The sequence below is a fragment of the Rhinichthys klamathensis genome, unplaced genomic scaffold (assembly GCF_029890125.1).
Source record: "Rhinichthys klamathensis goyatoka isolate OS25496 unplaced genomic scaffold, OSU_Roscu_1.1 h1tg000114l_1, whole genome shotgun sequence".
NCBI classification, from domain to species: Eukaryota; Metazoa; Chordata; class Actinopteri; order Cypriniformes; family Leuciscidae; genus Rhinichthys; species Rhinichthys klamathensis.
This window is the reverse complement of record NW_026606651.1, coordinates 3,226,465-3,243,349: the sequence shown is the minus strand read 5'-3', so window position 1 is coordinate 3,243,349 and position 16,885 is coordinate 3,226,465. Positions and strand designations below refer to the sequence as shown.

Genomic DNA, 16,885 nt, shown 5'->3' with positions numbered 1-16,885 from the left:
CGCCTGAGTCGCCTCGCCTTGGTTCGTGCAGTTGCCGCAGCACAGCCAATGAGCGCGCTAGGCTCTCAGTTATGTGGCTGCTGTGCAGCTGCACTGCGTTTTAAAAATGTGGCTTCAGTATTCTCGAGAAAAGGAGTTTTCTCATAGCGTAAGCTACTTACGCAATACTCATTCCCTGCTCTCAGGGAACCGAGGTTACGTTATCTTGCACGTTATGATGTAACAATGTTGCATACTACTTTTTAAAACCTTTAGCACACAGCACACTCATACTTAAAATATATTCAGTGTGTACTGTGCAGTATGTTTATGTTTTATATTCAGAACACATCCAAACATCTCAGATGGCAGAACTGGCACATTTTCTGTACAGTGCTCATGAGCTCCATCTCTTCATATGGCTGGTGTCTGTTTTGTACATTTGAATAAAAGCAGTGCATATATTCACACCAGCATATACAGTACTCTTGTTTCAGCAGTCAGGTGGAGGAAATGGTTTCTCATCTCATTGGAGGTTTCCGGATGAGCTGAGTGAGGGTGTGTGTTTTGTTTTGTTGGGAGGGGTTGGTGTGTGTGTGTGTGCGTGTGTGTTTGAGGGGTGTGTTAGGAGGGTGATAGTGCAGAGAACTCTTATCTTTCATACCCAAACTGTGTTAACTCGATATCCACTAGAGTTGGCGCTGTAGATGTGTCATGCACTTGTATGTTCATTTATTTGTTTTGTACTCTTTTTGTCATGATCATAGTAAGAACATTATGTTATTGTTGTTCTTATTAAGAATAATTCCAATGTGATATTTTTGGGAAAGAACTTAAATTTTGTTTTAGGTTATTCTTTTGTGCATCAGAAATATATAGACCAGATCTACTCCTCCAAAAAGGTAAGACGATGAATTTACTGTTATTAGAAGCCAACTTTAATCATACATGATACAATTTAAAAAAAATAACATGACACTGATAACACAAAGGAATTTTTTTTATAGATAGCCCATCAGCGGAAATTGAAGATGGGTGTATTCACAGCAGTTTGGCAGCTTTCATAAACAGCAGCCAAAAATAGTCATAATCAGCATGTGGCCAGTGATGGTGCAATTCCTGTGGCCATAAGAATGAGCAGGTTCCCTCTCGGAGAGCGACATTTAACTGAATGTGTCAGCGCTGATGATAATAGATGCTCATTACAAACCGCACAGACCGCTATGTCCTTCAGAAAGCTGAGAGGAGATGTGCTTGACCTCAACTAACCGTTCTGCCCCACACTCATTCACCACTATCAACAGAGTTCAGAATGGAGGAGGAGGGTCTTTAGGGGGAAATTAGGAGAAATGTGGAACAGAACAGTGATGTATTGAGCTCACAAGAAGAGAGGCGAGAAAAACAGCGATGACAGTCAAAAGAGTGGCCTTATGCTTCCTGATGATTCAAAGCATCTTTAAAGGTCAGTATCAAACAATTGTAGGTGACTATACTAATCACAACTATCAAATATTTTTAAATAGTCACAAAAGATTGAAATTATTTAATCCTTGAATTAATAAAGCTATGCAACTATTGATTGTCAAAATTGTGTGTGTATATGTATATGTGTGTGTTTATATATATATATATGTGTGTGTGTGTGTAAATACTTTTTTTCATTATAAATTATATTATCAGGATAACAATTAGTGTGAATTAAGTTTATTTACATAAAGTATTTGGTTTACCTTGATGGTCAATTTAACCTGATGATCATCCAATATGATTTGACCATCTCAATTAATGTCACTAATTTTCCAAGAAATTGTACAGAATTTTATATATTGTTATTCACTTATTTGGTAAACCCCCAACCCCACCCCCCCCCCCCCCCCCCCCCCCCCCCCAAAAAAAACACTTTTTCCCAGAAATCCCCAAAAGTCCCAGATTTACATTTTATATACTAGGCTTTAGTATCCTCATTTCAAAATGGAAATGTCAATCCAGGTTTTTCCTCTCCTCAGGTATAAGAGTGAAGGCAAACAAAGTGGATGTTTGTGCCTCTTGTCATCAAAACGCTACCTGTGATGATAAAACTGACGGATCTGGGGGGAAAGTGTGCAACTGCATGTATGGATTTGTCGGCAACGGAAGGACTCATTGCCAAGGTTTGATTATCCTGAGTACTATGTTTTTGATTGATAAACAGATAGGCTATGCTATTTATATTTCACTTTTGTTATGGGGCTTCTGTAACTACGCAAATCTGTACATCACATGATAACTGTATTTATTGCTCCGGTTTTACAGATAAAGATGAGTGTCAGCTGGGTAGAATCTGTGGCGATCACACTAAGTGTCACAACACGCACGGCAGCTATTACTGCACCTGTCTTGCCGGCTACAGCCCGTCCAATCACATGAACACATTCATACCCAATGATGGAACGTACTGCCATGGTGAGTCTTCAGTTCAGTAAATTAATGCATTTGTGGAGCCATATCATTTGGGCCCCAGCATGTGTTCCCCATATCATTGTTGTTTTGCTGATTGTGTTTCTCAAACATGTGCAGAGATGTTACAGGATGGGTGTGAACATGGTGTGGCAAGTGATATATCCTGAATGGGATAATTTGCTATACAAGTTCTGAGAAATTTATTGCACAACAGTGGCTCAAAAATGTCAAACAGGAGTTGCTTCATGTGACATGTGTCAAAATACATTAAAGGACACACTTATCCCGGCTAACAACAATAAAAATAACAAACTAAAAAACTTTTATTTTTTTTAACAGAGAAATTAAAAGCACAGCACAAAGAAACAGTAATTTTTTTTAACTAATAACGGCCATTTACATGGAGGGAAATGCGCCATCTTGATAAACAGATTATTTTATAGTAATCATATTAAATAATTATTTGTATAACACATTTCAAACATTTAATGCAGCTTAAAAGGCGGTGCATATCAGAAAACAAACCACATTAACCTGTTAACTGTCACCACCCTTTCTGATCATAGATCTGAACTTAAATGGCTGTAATTCATAATTGCTTTGGAATACAAACCTATAGTCTCTTTTTAAAGAAGACACTCAGCAGAGTTTTGCAGAAGTGAAAGCTTTAAAAAATGAAAGGGTAAAATGTTATAGAAGTTTAGGTTCACTGTAAATACTGAAATAAAAAGATGTATGGGAGGTTAATAAAGGCCTTCTAAAGTGAAGCGATGTTTAAGAAAATATCCATATTTAAAACTTTAACACGAACACATCGCTTCACGTCAGAAGGCCTTTATTAACCTCCCAGAGCCGTGTGAAGCCATTCACTGCCATTATAAACCAGGACATTCTTTAATATAGCTGCGATTGTATTCGTCTGAAAGAAGAATTTAATATACTCCTAGGATGGCTTGAGGGTGAGTAAATCATGGGGTAATTTTAATTTTTGGGTGAAATAACCCTTTAACAGGCTAAGAAAGTGATTCATCATAAAAAATAAAAATAAAAAAAAACATCTGTATGGGCATCTTATAGGTTTGCTTTATAAAGATTTTACTCATTTGGAAGCCCTTGTTATAGATTTCAATGTACTCGTTTTAGTGTCAGGTAAAAAAAATGGCTGTAAAAAAACCAACTCGTTTTTAAAAAAAGAGTTATGTTTCTTTGATTGCTGCACCTTTTAATTTCATATTCTTATATGTATTCCTTTATTTATTTTTTCATATGGCTGTCAGAGCTGATTGGCTCCAAATAAGCGCACGACGATAGAGAATTCAAAGAACAATCTTTAATCACAAATTCTCAGGAATCTACAGGGCAAAATTAGGAACTATGGAAACTAATAAGGCAAACCAGAACAGGGAAACCAGAACCAAAACAAAATAAAACTAAACAGACTTTACAGTGGCACTAAAATGCTGTCATAATAGACTCTCTTCTGGTTATTTCAGGCAGCACATTTCTCCTCTCGCTCCATGATGTTGTTTTGTCTGTAGATCTGGACGAGTGCAGCGTGCAGGGGGTCTGTGGTGAAGGAGGTCTCTGCCAAAACACAGAGGGAGATTTCACCTGCTCCTGTCAGATCGGTTACACAGTCCAGGATGGACCAGAACCCTTTAATCCAAACCGAGACGCAGCTTACTGCAAGGGTAAGAATTGGGCCAATGTCGTTTACATTAACAAATCACTCATGTGGTCCTCTAGTCTAGAAATATCACCTGAACCTGAAATCTCCTGTACTGTTTTTTTCATATTACAGCTGCAATGAATTAATGAATTAATGAAAAGATATGGAAACACTTTAAGGTTCGATTCTTACTATTAATGCTTATTAGTTTAGCATGCATATCATTACTAAGGCCCTGTTTACACCTTGTATTAAGATGCGTTTTGGTCGATCGGATCACAAATATAGGTGTAAACAGGGCCTAAAATATTTCGAGCTTTACCACTTAACCACTTACAGAGGTAGTCGAAAACGCATTCGACCGGATTGCTTTCGTAGTGTAAACGCTTATGTGGTCGAATGTGTTCAAACGGCCTCAAAAGACCGTCTACTCTCCGCCTACTGACGACAAAAAATGACCAAGCACAATGTTCTCTCACCCTGATTTCGAACACACTCACAGTGTTCGTCTGGTCTTGCGGCTGTCAGAGCAGAAACGAAAGGTGCTCTCCGTGTGTTTTTCCGTCGTCTCCAGGCGCATTCATACGTAAATTGCGCCAGCGTATTTCGTCCAAAAAAGCCCGTACATTTAGGCCTCCCTGCCCATAGACCCTCCCATTGAAGAAATCAGAACAGAAGTGGTTGAAAGTGGACAAGAGACAGATTAAAACACCAGATGTAAACGAGTGTATGTCTCCCTCCTACTTGTGATCCGATCGACTAAACACACCTTGATACCAGGTGTAAACAGGGCCTAAGATTTTGTCTGTTTATTAGTACTTATAAAGCACATATTAATTACTTATTCTGCATGAACATCTACATCCCTTAATCCTATTCCTACCTAAACGGTACAACTACCTTACTAACTATTAATAAACAGTAATTAGGAGTTTATTGAGGCAAAATAAACTGTAGTTAATAGTGAGAATTGGGCCGTAATCTAAAGTGTGACCAAATATATTAATATTGGTACCTGCTTAGGACATTAATGATTCTTCAAAAATTGAGTGGCTTATTAAGGAGAGGTGTGCTTTTAGTTTTCTAAATGATTTAAGAGTTGTGATTTTCACCGGATTAAAAAATCTCATAGATCGGAGAGGAGACCTGAGCCATATCTAGAGACCAGAATATCAGACTTTTTACTTGGCAACCACCTAGTAATGCCCTAGTAACCATCCGGATAACCTGAGCAAGTCCTTAGCAGCACACCATAGTAGCTATATAGCACAAATACTTTAAAATCACCCCGAACCCTCTAAAAACCACCTAGCAATGGCCTAGCAATTGCTAAGTACCTTCTCCAAACCAGTGTGTTGATGATTACGATAATAAATTTAAATTATATGATTACAAATAACAGTTTGCAATATCAAGAAACAAAGTGATTTATCTTTTTGTAAAGCTAAAATAATAATAATAAGAAGAAACCAAAAATGTATGGACCTCTTGATGGAAATAAATGTTGTGATGTTATTTCCATCAAGAGGTGCATCAGTTTTTGCTCAAGATCTTGTATTGTCAATGCAAGAGTCCAGCACTCTGTAAAGTCTCCTCCAGCACATCCCAAAGACTTTCAATGAATTTAAGCTCTGGATTTAGAGGAGCCGATTCATGTGTGAAAATGATTCTTCATGCTCCCTCATAACCATTCTTTCACAGTTTGAGCCTGGTTAATCTTGACATTGTCATCCTGGAATATGGCCATGATGTGTCTTCATACATGGTTGTTTTAGTAATGAAAAGCTACACACTCCTAGCCTGGGTTTCCCCATACTGCCTTTGCGCAGCGCGATTTTATTCACGCTGCCAGGCAGTCTTAGCCTGGGAAAACCCAGACAACTTCCGGCAAATTTAGATTTGCTCTGAAAGTTAGTATGGCAAAGAGCTCATTCAAGCCCATTTCCAATCCGTCGAAATCGAGGCACCAATCAGAAACGTTGGGGCGGGGCTTTACACGATGAAGACAGCGCTGGGATTTTGAAGCAGATTTTGTAGCCTACATTACACAGATGGATGCCGCCGTCGAACATCAGAGTTCGAATCAGCTATCGCGTCTGTTTTAAGCCATTTGAACGTTTCCTTTTTGTTAAAAACCGAGCAAAGAACAACACTCGGAGATGTTTCTCCGCCGCTCTGCATACGTCATCTCCTTCATCGCTCTGATTGGTTTTAGGTCTATCCGCGACGTCCGTTGGTGACGCCCCTCTGGAAATGATTTGTCTATGACGCTTTGCCAGTTACAACAGAGAATGGTCTGGTTTTAACCAGGCTAAGGCAGTCTGGATACCGTGGACCAAATTTTCGCCTCAGCAAGGGGACCAATCACAGAACGGGGAGGGAGCAGCAAGACGATGACGACGTCTATGCGACACACTGAAGAAGTTTGTTTATACCTATGGATCAAACATGGCAGCAGACGCGAAGTTACCTTTCGATGCAGCCTTGGATATTGTTCTAAGTAGTTTAGAACGCAAATAAATCTCTGACCCATCGTCTTCTTCCTCGTCTAATTTCTTTCGCTCTACATACGTCATCTTGTATACTTGAAACGATTGGCTATGAGCTACGTACAGGCGCATTTGATAGACATTCGTAGCACCCAATAAACGGCTCTGGGCATTCGTAAACCACGCCTCAAATACCAGAAAATGAACATGTGGTTCCCAGACCACGTCTCAATGTCAATGAGACGTGGTCTGAAGTTAGCCAGGCTAACACACTCCATCAATTAGGATCAGAAGAACTGTTGCCAAACATATAACATTTGCCTATCTAATCCCAAACGGCCAGGCAGTGCATATAATGTTATTAATATTAATGTTAAATTCTGTTGAAGTAATGGACCTGTTTCTGTGTGTATGGTTTGTATAGTGATAGATTGCGGGTCTCCTCCTTCAGTCCTCCACGCCGACCGGCTCTCCCCCACTATCACACACTACAGCAGTGAACTCCAGTACGGCTGCCGGGAGGGATTTCAGTGGAAGAGAGGACAGAATTCATCCGTCTGTGGTCTGGATGGAAAGTGGCACGGACCAAGTTTGGTCTGTGAAGGTAATGTTTACATTTGAGCAAAAAATGACTGTCTGCACGATTATCACATTAGGTGTGTGACAGCATTTGCAATCCATTTTGCTTCCGTAATTTGATGTATTTCAGAGTGAAATGGGATATTCAACACACAAACACAAAAAAGTGAAGGGATCATCACACACACAGGCTTATACAAATTCATTGCATGTTTTACTGTCACCTGACAAAATATAATCAATTTCTACACAGAAGTGGACTGTGGAGAACCTCATGTTATGCCTCAGTCAAAAATGGTTTGGAATAACATATCTCGAATGGGATCATTGGCGCTGTATGTGTGTGACCCACAGTTTTATAACAGTGGACGTGAGAATGTGTCAGTATGTACTGCTCATGGGACTTGGAGCCGTCCTGACTTCCAGTGTGAAGGTACCTGCTTCTGTTTATTATGTCGACAGAAATATGACAGCGTATCTCAAGCAAAGAACCTGTTGAGATTGTTTATGTGTGTTTAGAGATACAATGCGGTTCTCCTCCGGTCCTGCCTCACTCAGTGTTGTTCTGGAACGGTGTCAGTAAGATTGGTTCTGTGGCTCTGTATAACTGTGTAACTGGATATCACAGTTTGGATACAGGAAATGTGTCCGTGTGTAAAACCGACGGTCAGTGGAGTAACCCAGACTATTCCTGTGAAGGTAGAGATTTTTTTTATTTCTAAAGAAAGTTTTAAAGGCATAGTTCACCAAAAAAAATTAAATTGTCACAATTTATTCACATTTATTCATTTATTTTATTTATGTCAACACGAGTTTCTTTTTTCCCTATAGAACTCAAAATATTTAATTTTCCAGAATATCCTGGCTGCTCTTGTCCATACTGTATATTGAAAGAGACGCACTGCAAAAATTATGTTCATCCTCAGTATTTTTGTCTTGAATTCCAGTACAAATATCTAAACATTCTTAAATCAAGATACATTTACTTGAGAAGTAAAATAACATCAGATATTTAGTCCTGTTTTCTGAAAAATTTATCAAAATGAAGTGAGTTTGTGCATAAAACAAGAAAAACATATTTGGCAGTGGGTCAGAAAAATAAACTTAATTTAGTTAGATATGAATTAGATATTTTGTCTTTGTTTTAAGCATAAACTCACATATTTTTTACATGTCAAACAAGACTTAATATCTTTAGTCATTTTGCTTCTCAAGTATGTATCTTAATTTAAGAAGGTTTAGATATTTGTGCTGGAAAAGAAGACAAAAACACTGAGGAAGAACATCATTTTTTTGCAGTACAGTCAAATGGAAATTATAATGACACTAAAAAAAGCACTAAACAAGTATCTCAGAAGTAGTCCTTAACACTCTATTCGCTATTGTTCAAATCTTCTGAGGACATATGAAGTGCTTTCTGTGTGATTCTGCATTTTCAAACTTATTCAGATTTTTTCTTATACACTCTTAAAAATAAAGGATCCAAAAGTTTCCTTCAATAATTTCCACCACAAAGAACCTTCAATAAAAAACAGTTCTCAAAAGAATATTTTTTTTCTAAGTGTGAAAAGACATTTTTTTCATCACTTTAAAAATGTGTGCAGTGGAAAGATTCTATGGATGTTAAAGGTACCTTATGTAACCATCAATGCCAACAAAGAGCCTTTATTTTTAAGAGTTTATAAGCAATGTTATTCCTCTGCTCTTAATACTGCAGTGATTCGGTCATAAATTGACATGTCATTTCCTTCTCAACAGAGATTGTGTGTGGGGAGCCTCCTATTTTGCCCCTCACTGTACAGATATGGAATGGCAGAGTCACATTTAACAGCACTGTAACATATCACTGCAAACACGGTTACTATCCTAAACAAGGACATAATATATCTGTGTGCGCTGAGAACGGTTATTGGACAAAACCTACTCTGTTGTGTGAAGGTAATTGTTTGCATGTTTTTTTTTTACTCAGTTAAGGTTGTTTTAAAAAATAAAAGAACTGACTTATTCTTTAATGTGTAAACTGAAGACATTTTCAAAGTTTTTGTTGTTTCTCAGAGGTGAACTGTGGCATACCGCCTTCTCCCCCCCTCTCTGTTATGATATGGAGAGGAGACACTAAAGTTGGATCTAGTGTGTCTTATAAGTGCACTGAAGGATTTCATAATGTTAGGGAAGGAGATACGTCAGTTTGCGATTCAGAGGGAATCTGGAGTGAGCCTGATTTTCTGTGCCAAGGTATATTTTTGCACTTTTATTTATTTATTTATTTATTTTTGACGTTTTCTCCCTTTATTTTGTGAACGGGTCATTCTCAAGAAACGGTGCAATTTAGGTCTCTGTCAAGTCAAATCAAGTCACATTTTCACAGATTGTTTCAAAGCAGCTTTACAATAATAAAAAAGAAAATAATATTATTACCGTTTTTTAATTATGAAACAAAAACAATTTCAGCTGTAAAGCAGCTTTAGTGTGAATAGTGTCATTCAACTCAATTTAGTCCAATGTTGATTCAAATTAGTTCAATATCAGTGTGAATGTTAAAAAGTTAATTTGTTATAAAGCACAATCTGTTCATCTATAAAGCAGCTCTACAGAAGACAACAGTGTCATTATTCAGCTCAAGTCAGTGTTGATTCAGTTTAGTTCAATAAAAGTGCAGAGTTTGTCAAATTATGAAAACAAGCTTAAATCAGCAGCTATAAGCAGCTCTACAGAAGGCAATAGTGTTTATTCAGTTCAGTTCGATAACCATGTTGATGTTTCAGAGTTCATGAAACAAATCTGATTGAGCTATAAAGCATCTCTACAGAAGACAATTTTCATTGTTGATATTAGTAATTATGATATAATTACTGAATTAAGTCATTGATTATTTAATAGATGTAACTATTAAGTGAATTACAATTTGTTGAATAATAACTCTTGAACTGTGTGTTTGTGCATTTTGGGGGCATGAGAATGAAGGGAAGGGTGTGTTTGTTTGGATTGATTTCAAATATCAACAGTGTTTCTCAGAACTCTCTTACTGCACCTTTAAAGGGTTAGTTCACCCAAAAATGAAAATGATGTCATTAATGACTCACCCTCATGTCGTTCCAAGCCCGTAAGACCTCCGTTCATCTTCGGAAGACAGTTTAAGATATTTTAGATTTAGTCCGAGAGCTTTCTGTCCCTCCATTGAAAATGTATGTATGGTAAACTGTCCTTGTCCAGAAAGGAAATAAAGACATCATCAAAGTAGTCCATGTGACATCAGTGGGTTAGTTAGAATGTTTAGAAGCATCGAAAATACATTTTGGTCAAAAATAACAAAAACTACGACTTTATTCAGCATTGTATTGTCTTCCGGTTCTGTTGTGGATCCGCGTTCAGTGACGCTGCTGACGTAAGACGCTGCTGACGTGTGTCTGGTGTGTGTGTGTCTGGTGTGTGTGTGTGTATTCTGGTTCTGTTGTGGATCCGCGTTCAGTGCCGCTGCTGACGTAAGACGCTGCTGACGTGTGTCTGGTGTGTCCGTGTATTCGGGTTCAAATAAATATGGCTGGGCAAAAAAATGCAAGTCTTTCTCTGTGTGGAAATCCTTAGACATGTTTGCGAAGATTGTTTTGTTTCCAGCGTGCGTCTCCCTCAGACTGTAAACGAAGCTCGGGCGCACCAGACACACGTCAGCAGCGTCTTACGTCAGCAGCGGCACTGAACGCGGATCCACAACAGAACCAGAATACACACACACACACACACACACACCAGACACACGTCAGCAGCGTCTTACGTCAGCGGCGTCACTGAACGCGGATCCACAACAGAACCAGAATACACACACACACACACACCAGACACACGTCAGCAGCGTCTTACGCCACCAGCGTCACTGAACGCGGATCCACAACAGAACCAGAATACACACACACACACACCAGACACACGTCAGCAGCGTCTTACGCCACCAGCGTCACTGAACGCGGATCCACAACAGAACCAGAATACACACACACACACACCAGACACACGTCAGCAGCGTCTTACGTCAGCAGCGGCACTGAACGCGGATCCACAACAGAACCGGAAAACACACACACACACACCAGACACACGTCAGCAGCGTCTTACGTCAGCAGCGGCACTGAACGCGGATCCACAACAGAACCGGAATACACACACACACACACCAGACACGTCAGCAGCGGCACTGAACGCAGATCCACAACAGAACCAGAATACACACACACACACACACCAGACACACGTCAGCAGCGTCTTACGTCAGCAGCGTCACTGAACGCGGATCCACAACAGAACCAGAATACACACACACACACACCAGACACACGTCAGCAGCGGCACTGAACGCGGATCCACAACAGAACCAGAATACACACACACACACACCAGACACACGTCAGCAGCGTCTTACGTCAGCGGCGGCACTGAACGCGGATCCACAACAGAACCGGAAGACAATACAATGCTGAATAAAGTCCTAGTTTTTGTTATTTTTGGACCAAAATGTATTTTCGATGCTTCAAAACATTCTAACTAACCCACTGATGTCACATGGACTACTTTGATGATGTCTTTATTTCCTTTCTGGACAAGGACAGTATACCGTACATACATTTTCAATGGAGGGACAGAAAGCTCTCTGACTAAATCTAAAATATCTTAAACTGTGTCCCGAAGATGAACGGAGGTCTTACGGGCTTGGAACGACATGAGGGTGAGTCATTAATGACATAATTTTCATTTTTGGGTGAACTAACCCTTTAAGGTTGACCATTTCATGAGAATGACCTATGTGATATTTCAGTGCTGTCCTCTTTAATAAGCTGATAATATGTATGCACATGTACAGTGTCTGTATGTGTGTTTGTTTAGAAGTAGACTGTGGGGTCCCCGTCTCACTACCTCACTCAGTTGTGTTGTGGAATAGCAGCTCCAGTCTGGGCTCTGTGGCCCTCTATGTGTGTGAAGCTGGATATCGCACTGTGGGTGAAGGGAATGTGTCACTGTGTAACTCAAATGCAAAGTGGAGCAAAGTTAACATGCGATGTGAAGGTACTGACAACATCCTGTCATCATTTACTCACCTTCTTTGTGGAACACAAAAGGAAAAACATTAACACTTTAGGTCATCATATAGTTTCAATGGGAAATGATGAAATATGCAGCATTTTTGCTTTATTTCTAACACTCTACACTGGTCTCAATAAACAGAGATAAACTGTGGACCTCCCCCAGAATTCCCACTAACAGATATAAAGTGGAAGAAAGCATCTGTACTGGGCAGTGTGGTTCAGTACAAATGTAAATATGGACTCAAACAGGAGAGTGACAAAAACACGTCAACATGTACATCAGATGGAACATGGGAAAAAGTGTCTGTAACGTGTATAGGTAAACGATTGAATTTCTATAATGACATACACTATGCTTAAAGGTTTGGTGTCACTGATTATTTTTACATTAAATTGATCAAAAGTGAGAGTAAAGACATTTAACGTCACACAAAAAAATTACTGTTTCCACAAAATGCAGCCCAAATGTTTTTAACATTTGATAATAATAAGAAATGTTTCTTAAGGAACAAATCAGCAAATAATGATTTCTGAAGGATCATGTGACACTGAAGACTGGTGTAATGATGCTGAAAATTCAGCTTTCAACCAGATGGAACTTCTCCGTTCTGCCATACCTTGCCACTGTCGCCTTTTTCCACCTTTGTTGCCAATGACTTGGTTTGCTAAGTTGTTGGGGACATTAAATTTAATATTCAACAATAATATTGATCTGCCTGCATTGACACTATTATACAAGAACTGAACTGAGCTGGACGATGACATCACGGTTTACTCCAGAGCGGCTATATATAAATGAACTAAATTAATAACTTTTTCAAACAAAAATTAAACATCACTGAACTTACTTAAGCTGGACTGTGACACTTTTTTTCTTCTGGAAACAAATTTCTTTGAAACAATCTGTATTGTAAAAAGCGCTATATAAATAAATGTGACTTGACTTGACTTGACTTTGCATCACATGAATAAATATTTAAAAATAATTCAAATAGAAAACAGTTATTTTAAATTATAATAATATTTCACAATTTTTCTGTATTATTTTTCATCAAATACATGCAGTCTTGGTGAGCATAAGATACTTATTTCAAAAAAGAAAATCTCACTGACCCCAAACTTTTGAACATTATTGTAAATACCATGAATATCACACATACTGCATTTTCACAGGGGTTTATTTGTCACATGGGAAGCAATTACAAGGTATATATTTTAGTAACTAGTTCAAAAAATGAAACAAACACAATATCACACAGGGCTTTATTCAAGTAAGAGCTTATACATTTTACATAGAGAATGTTGTGGAAAGTTACCTCTAGTGTGATACCACCTTTTAAATGAAGTTTTTTAATAATAGTGGAAATGTTCAATATATATATATATTTTTTGTAGTTAAGCTGACTGTCAGAAATAACCCTATATGACGGCTAATCCACAAGGACAAATTACAATGAGAAAAAGAGAACAAAATCACATCCTTGTATTCTGTCACAAATATATTCAGATCAACATATTTCAGAACAATATCTGGAATGATATTCATAACCATTTCTGTGTGTTTTCTCTCTACAGCACATTGTGGCCCTGCACCAGAGGTGCCGCACGCAGAGGTAGCATGGGACAACAACACTGCAGTGATCCACCGCTGTGTTGAAGGACACTACAGACACACAGGAAGTGACATTTCAATATGCGACATCACAGGAAAGTGGCAGATAGCCACCCTGCATTGCAAAGGTAAACACACACTGTCATTGTTCAGCAAAAGAGTGGCTGTTGACATCAAATCTGGTCTAATTTGCTTCTGATTCTCTGTGTTCCAGAGCTAAAACTGATAATTAATGATCTGGTGGTGATTAATGAAAGATGTCTGCACTGGAATGCAGAGAACGAGGGATATAGGGAGAAATACACAGTGAGTATTCATCAGTTCGTTTCAGCTATATCTTTGCACTGTTGCATTCCCAAAGTTGTCTCTCAATCATGATATGAGGTTGTATGTAACATCTCAACACAGGTGACGTTTGTTGGATTGCGAGAGTTTGATCGGCTGTTCAATGACAGGAGAAAAAAGATGTTCAGCTCCATGGCCCTGTTGCCTGTTCTTTGTTTAAATCTCTTGCCTGCTACAAACTACACCATAACCATTACAGCCGAGTCCACACGAGCCACGTCTACAGTGACAGCAAACACTAGCATACCAGGTACCAAACAAAACAAAAGCTTCTTTCATGCAAACATCCATAATCCACAAACAACATTTCGTTTTGTAAGTGATATGTTTTTAAATTACGTGTACTCTAAAAAATACTACACTGGCTCAACTTTAAAGATTAAGGTAACAATTTGAATACATCTTTTTTTAAGTAATATCGTGTAAATATTTACTGAGTAAATACCGTGAGACTTTTATAGACAGACTTACCCAATTTGTTTAGTACAAACTCTATAAGCTTAATTAAGTCGAACCAACTCATTTTTATTCCAATGTTTTGGGGTACACTGAATTGTTGACAATAAGACCAGGAACATGTATAAAAGGGATACTTCGCCCAGGAATGAAACCTGTAGGAATTTCTTTCTTCTGTTGAACACAAAAGAAGTTATTTTGAAGAATGTTGGTAACCAGACAGTTGACGGTAGCCATTGACTTCCATAGTAGGAAAAAAAATGTTAGTCAATGGCTACCGTCAACTGTCTGGTTACCAACATTCTGCAAAATAACTTATTTTGTGTTCAACAGAAGAAAGAAACTCATACAGGTTTGGAACGACTTGAGGGTGAGAACAGAAATTTCATTTTTGGGTGAAGTATCCCTTTAAGAAAGTACAATTTTGATTTCATGTTGACTTTCAGACACAAACACTTGCATTAAAACAGTTAGATTTATGAGTGCCATTGTGTGGCGATTATTGACATCCAAAACAATACAAATTAATTCTCATTGTCCTTGTTTATTGATTTGGACACTGTACTTGTGTTCTGTTACTAGTCCCCCCCACACCAGTAATCACATACAGTGAAGTAGAGGCTTCATCGCCCACTCTCAGATTACGGAGATCGACCAACACACTTGACTCAATATGGTAAGGACGCTTCTTGCACTATGAACTAACATGAACATGAGCTGGATTTTTATTAACTGATATTATCAAAGATGAATAAATACAGTAACAAATGTGTTGCTCATGGTTAGTTAATACATTATCTAATGTTAACGAATGAGACCTTATTGTAAAGTGTTACTGTTAATGCCAAATAATGTCTAATAAAAAGTTAATGCCATATGGGCATATGCAGTGGATTCAAACATCTAAGACCAGACTTAAAAAGGCTTCTAATGTGCATTCTTTTCTTATTTAAAACAAAAGTTTTAATTAAAAATGACATTATCAGCATAAGCAATTTTGAAAATGTGAACTAAAAAAAGGAATGTTTTTGATGTGTCATAAAAATAGAACTCAATGTTAGTACATGCTACTGAAGTTTAGTTCCATCAAATAATATTAACAGATACACATTTTGATTTTAATAATGTATTATTAAATGTTCAAATTAACATTAACTAAGATTAATAAATGCTTTAGAAATATGTTTTTCGTTAGTTAATGTTAACCAATAAAGTTAACTAATGTTAACAAATATGTTACCAAAAATGCTTATGAAATCCTAAAACTGCTTATTTACAGGTTTAGAAAAAAACCTTGCAATTTGATCCCACTGACTAGATAATTCAATATTCAGTTGCTGTGAATGTCTGTTTGTGTCTCATGTCTTCAGTATGTACCAGGTGTTCGTGTTCCCAGTCGAGGGCGTGATGCTGTTTGACTGCAGCTCGTCTGTAAGTCCGCGGTTCTTCTCGCAGCAGAGATGTGACCGAGGGTACGTCACGGCCCAGATCCAGCTCAGCGGTCTGAGTGCAGAACTGAACTTCACTGTCGGGGATCAGCAGCTCTATGGAGACTTCTTCAACGCACCTCTGGAAAACGGAAAAGACTATTATATTATCCTCCGCACTGTGTGTCAGTGGGGAAAGGTGGGAAGACATCTTAAGACAACCTGTAAAATTAATGCATTAAAATGCATTCTTTTAATTTTCTTTAACTTCTCTCTGTGTGTTTTCTTTATTTAGTCTAGAACACAGTCTTGTGTAATCTGGGCTAAGGCCAGAGGTAAGGATCATAAATCTCTCTAAACACTGCGTTGTGCCACCTGCAAACTCTATGTAAAAAATAACCCGACGTGGTTCAGTGTAAACCGTTTCTTTTCTCACATTAGGAACATCCTACATCATGAAGATGTCTGCTCTTGTAACTGTTGGATCCATAAGTGCCGTTGGCTCAGTCATTGTCATAGGATACTGGTACAGCTGGTGAGATCGCATTGACAGGATCAAATTTTGTGCCTTGTATTTCCTTTAAGCACTGTCAAATTATTTTCTGATTTTATTTTTTTATTTTTATTTTACAGGTACTGTAAAAAGTCCAGTCCCAGATTTTTTTCTCCAGTTTTATAAACATGATTATTTTGTTCTGAAATAAAGCTGAACTGTTTGCGATACTGATGAGTTATATTGAGTCATCTTTTCATGCGATCAGAAACATCCTGACATAGTATTCACTTTGCAGTTATAGTAGATGAAGTTACTAAAT

The 16,885-nt window shown here is 38.2% G+C and overlaps 1 protein-coding gene across 4 annotated transcripts; it reads left to right on the top strand.

Moving 5' to 3' along the window:
* The first annotated feature begins 778 nt into the window (after nt 1–778).
* Nucleotides 779–16,797, top strand: susd1 (sushi domain containing 1). 4 transcript variants are annotated; one of them, XM_056254798.1, is made up of 20 exons: nt 781–881; nt 987–1,441; nt 1,986–2,129; nt 2,272–2,421; nt 3,957–4,109; nt 7,001–7,180; nt 7,409–7,588; nt 7,675–7,854; nt 8,914–9,093; nt 9,211–9,390; nt 12,031–12,210; nt 12,370–12,549; nt 13,806–13,970; nt 14,057–14,148; nt 14,251–14,437; nt 15,226–15,319; nt 16,014–16,269; nt 16,366–16,405; nt 16,512–16,605; nt 16,704–16,797. In XM_056254798.1, the coding sequence occupies exons 2-20, from the start codon at nt 1,387–1,389 to the stop codon at nt 16,747–16,749; spliced, it is 2,736 nt and encodes a 911-aa protein (XP_056110773.1). In that variant the 5' UTR covers nt 781–881; nt 987–1,386; the 3' UTR covers nt 16,750–16,797. The 4 variants fall into 4 exon arrangements, with proteins under 4 accessions (XP_056110776.1, XP_056110773.1, XP_056110774.1 ...); XM_056254799.1 differs by lacking the exon at nt 12,370–12,549; XM_056254800.1 differs by lacking the exons at nt 12,031–12,210; nt 12,370–12,549.
* The last annotated feature ends 88 nt before the right edge of the window (nt 16,798–16,885 follow it).

Coding starts and splice junctions, on each gene's coding strand:
- susd1 (XM_056254798.1), top strand. CDS start 1,387: ATGACAGTCAAAAGAGTGGCCTTATGCTTCCTGATGATTCAAAGCATC. Junction 9,094..9,210: donor ACCTACTCTGTTGTGTGAAG/GTAATTGTTTGC, acceptor GTTGTTTCTCAG/AGGTGAACTGTGGCATACCG. Junction 9,391..12,030: donor GCCTGATTTTCTGTGCCAAG/GTATATTTTTGC, acceptor GTGTTTGTTTAG/AAGTAGACTGTGGGGTCCCC.